The following is a 3,260-nucleotide window of genomic DNA, read 5'->3' on the forward strand; positions in this document are numbered from 1 at the left end:
CATTTTTGCCACTGGATTCATGGTGTCGACGGATGGCTAAACCATAATAACTACTCAACTTATTAATGAGTTTTCCCGCCAAATTTCCTTTTCCATCAAGACCCTTTGTCTATTTTTTCAAATTGGGGGTCATTGTTTATTAACCTAAAGGCCTTTTGCCTTTACCCAGGTACCGTTCTCAACGTTGATTACACTGTTCAACACAAATTTTGTTTTCTAATACCCATTGGGTGATCCTTGTAGAGTTTCTCGTCCTGAACAAGAATCCGAAAACCGAATTGCTCTATCACCCTCAGTTTTTGAAAAACATGAGCTTTTGTAAAAACACGTGTTTTGGGTAGAAAATGCGATATTACGAGGAAACTAAAAAAGCTAGGACTTTTTTAAAGAAAAACTTTCTATTTTATACATTTTATTTTTTCTATATTATAAACAGATTTCAAAACTGTCTTCAATCATTTGATTTTAAAATTTTGAGTTACAATAATATTTTATAATTGTATCGTTGGTAGCTAAAAATAATAACGAATAATAACAAAATATGAATAATAATAATTATGAAATAATAATACTAAAAAAAATTAAACGTAAATATAAAAAGTGGATGTATATTAAGCCCCATCATTGATGTTGATTGCGCGTAGCCACGGCACTGACTTGGCGAGGAGAGCGAGCTATGGCCGCCTGGCGGCAAAACACCGCGCACGTGCTTCCGGCAGATATTTTTTCGATTTACGGGAATTGCATACAGCTACAACACTTACCCCGTATAGTTTCTTAATCAGAAGTGTCTATAGAATTCGATACTGTATAGCGAATTCGCGCTAGACAAATAACTTTTTCTAAAAATGCAAAAATAATACGTAGGAAATGCGTACCACGGCCGTTTTTTAAACTTTCATCAATATTTACACCTATTTAGAATTATGCAATATAACAACTATATATACCAATTTATTCGGGACACTCTCCTCTATCTTTTAAAATTAATTTGAATGTCCTAGCTTTTTTAGTTTCCTCGCAATATCGCATTTTCTACCCAAAACACGTGTTTTTACAAAAGCTCATGTTTTTCAAAAACTGAGGGTGATAGAGCAATTCGGTTTTCGAATTCTTGTTCAGGACGAGAAACTCTACAAGGATCACCCAATGGGTATTGCAAAACATAAAAAACGCTAAACCTACCACAGAGTGGTTGCTGTCCACTTAAAAAAATTTGTGTTTCCGACCTGCCCCACATTTAAAACTTTTTTCTCATATTCTACACATAATAAAGCATCATTTAAGCAAAACAAAAATCGATTTTTTCAAAATTCTAGAGTGGCGTTACCCCTTAAAAAGCCTTGGTTTTAAATCCAAATGTTTTTAAATCTCAAAGTAACATCCTTCAAAATTTTTCTTTTTTATCAATTTTATGAGTTCCTGCATCAACTCATCCTCCTTTTTCTTACTCAGTTTACCTGGTTTCCCCTCCAAGTACTTCCTATTTCCTCCTTCTGTCCTCCTACCTTTCTCCATTCTCTCACTTCCTTCTCGCATTTCCTGCATATCCGCCTCCTTTTCTCCCTCTACACTTCCTTCATCGCTTCTACCACTTTCCTCCTTTTCCCCCTCACTCCAGATCGAAAACCTATTTCCACGCGCCCTGTCTCTTCTTTCTTCCTCTTGCTTTTTCTTTCCATCTATTAGTTTTGGCCGAACTCCACCTACTGTCCAGAGTACGGAAGAAAACTAGCGGGACGGGAACGGGGCAAAGAGGGTAGGCCGCTAGGACCACCTAATCCCCACTTTTCTACTCACGCGTAGCTCCCACCGTTCATCCGTAATGGTGTGGTTTTACATAGGTATAGAAACAGATATTGCTACTATATGTTAAAAAACTCTATCTTTTTTCTCTTACGCGATGCGTAAAACTTTTGGACACTATGACAATGGAATGCCGCTCAACGTATCGCTCGTTCTGTCTCGCTTGTTCTACATATATCTGACCCACTGTCCGCGTCACGCGACCGATTAGTGTTTGTGTGCGCCTCGACAAATAGCGTGTTATTGCCGAAAATGCGTGTGACAATAGGCGGCAACATTACAATCCGACCACTGCGATGCTCTTTTCGTCCCTCTAGCCCCGTTCCCGTCCCGCTAGTTTTCTTCCGTACTCTGAACAGTACTACCTTCGACCAACCTCCTTCACCTTCCTCAGTCCTCTTGCCCCCATACCTCTTCTTTACTCCCCCCACAACACTACTATGTAGCACTTTTTTACTATCTAATCCAATTCCTTTTCTAATCCTCTCCATTTCTCCTCCTATCGGGACTTCTCTCTTTTCCCAGGCATCCACAATCTTTTTTTGCTGCAGCCCAGGAAATTCTCTACTTCCCTCATCTGCATTCCTCTCATCCTTCTTCCCTCTTACACTTTCTATACCTGCAGTTCTTTCAATCACCTCTTTTGCAGTCTCAAATTCAACATTTCTATATGCCATAACCTTCTTTATGGCATACTCTTTTTGGAACATCCAACACTTTCTGTCCTCATCCGCTGCATGGTTTCCTTTACAATTAACACATTTGGCCTCCTCTTCACATTTACCATGAAAATCTTTGCCACACTTTCCACATAAGCTCCTCCTCCCCTTGCAAAACTTCATGATATGTCCAAAACGCCAGCATCTATAACATTGCTTTACTCGTTCAACATATGGCCATATCCTTACCCCCACATGGCCCTGTCCAATTAGCAAAGATACTGGCAATGTATCTCCTCTAAATATTATCAGAAGTGGCTCCCCAACTACTCCTTTTCCATCTCTCCTTTCCTCTCTAGATCTCCTTCCCAATCTCTCCAACACATATTCCCCTTGACCTGCCGTTGCCTCCTCTTGCAATTCTTCCATCGTCCTCACCCAGTCTCTAATCACACCCTTTCTGAACTTCTTCCTTATTGGTAAAAATACCCCTACGATATCCTCACTTCTTTCGTAGTCCTGCAACATTTTATTCGCATCTTCCCTCGTCCGAAATGTCACTTCCGCTTTACAAAAGCCAACCATCTTGATTGACTCTATTCTCATACCAGTTCCCTACACGAATCTATATATTTTCATGAGGTTTGCTCCTTTAAATTTGGCAAAATTTGGCCTACTCTTCAAAAACAACCCCACTACAAACTCAGTGTTATTACCACTCAGTGTTATTATCACCGTACCTATGACAAAATCTTTCTCCATTTCTACCTCCTCTTTCCTCTCCTTCCTTTCTTT

The 3,260-nt window shown here is 39.5% G+C and overlaps 1 protein-coding gene across 1 annotated transcript; it reads right to left on the minus strand.

Moving 5' to 3' along the window:
- Positions 1 to 443: 443 nt before the first annotated feature.
- LOC143266637 (uncharacterized) lies at positions 444 to 3,260 on the minus strand. The gene has a single exon (XM_076542092.1). It carries the CDS (start codon positions 3,069 to 3,071, stop codon positions 1,944 to 1,946), a length of 1,128 nt encoding a protein of 375 aa, XP_076398207.1. The 5' UTR covers positions 3,072 to 3,260; the 3' UTR covers positions 444 to 1,943.

Source organism: Megachile rotundata, chromosome 2 (assembly GCF_050947335.1).
Source record: "Megachile rotundata isolate GNS110a chromosome 2, iyMegRotu1, whole genome shotgun sequence".
NCBI classification, from domain to species: domain Eukaryota; kingdom Metazoa; phylum Arthropoda; class Insecta; order Hymenoptera; family Megachilidae; genus Megachile; species Megachile rotundata.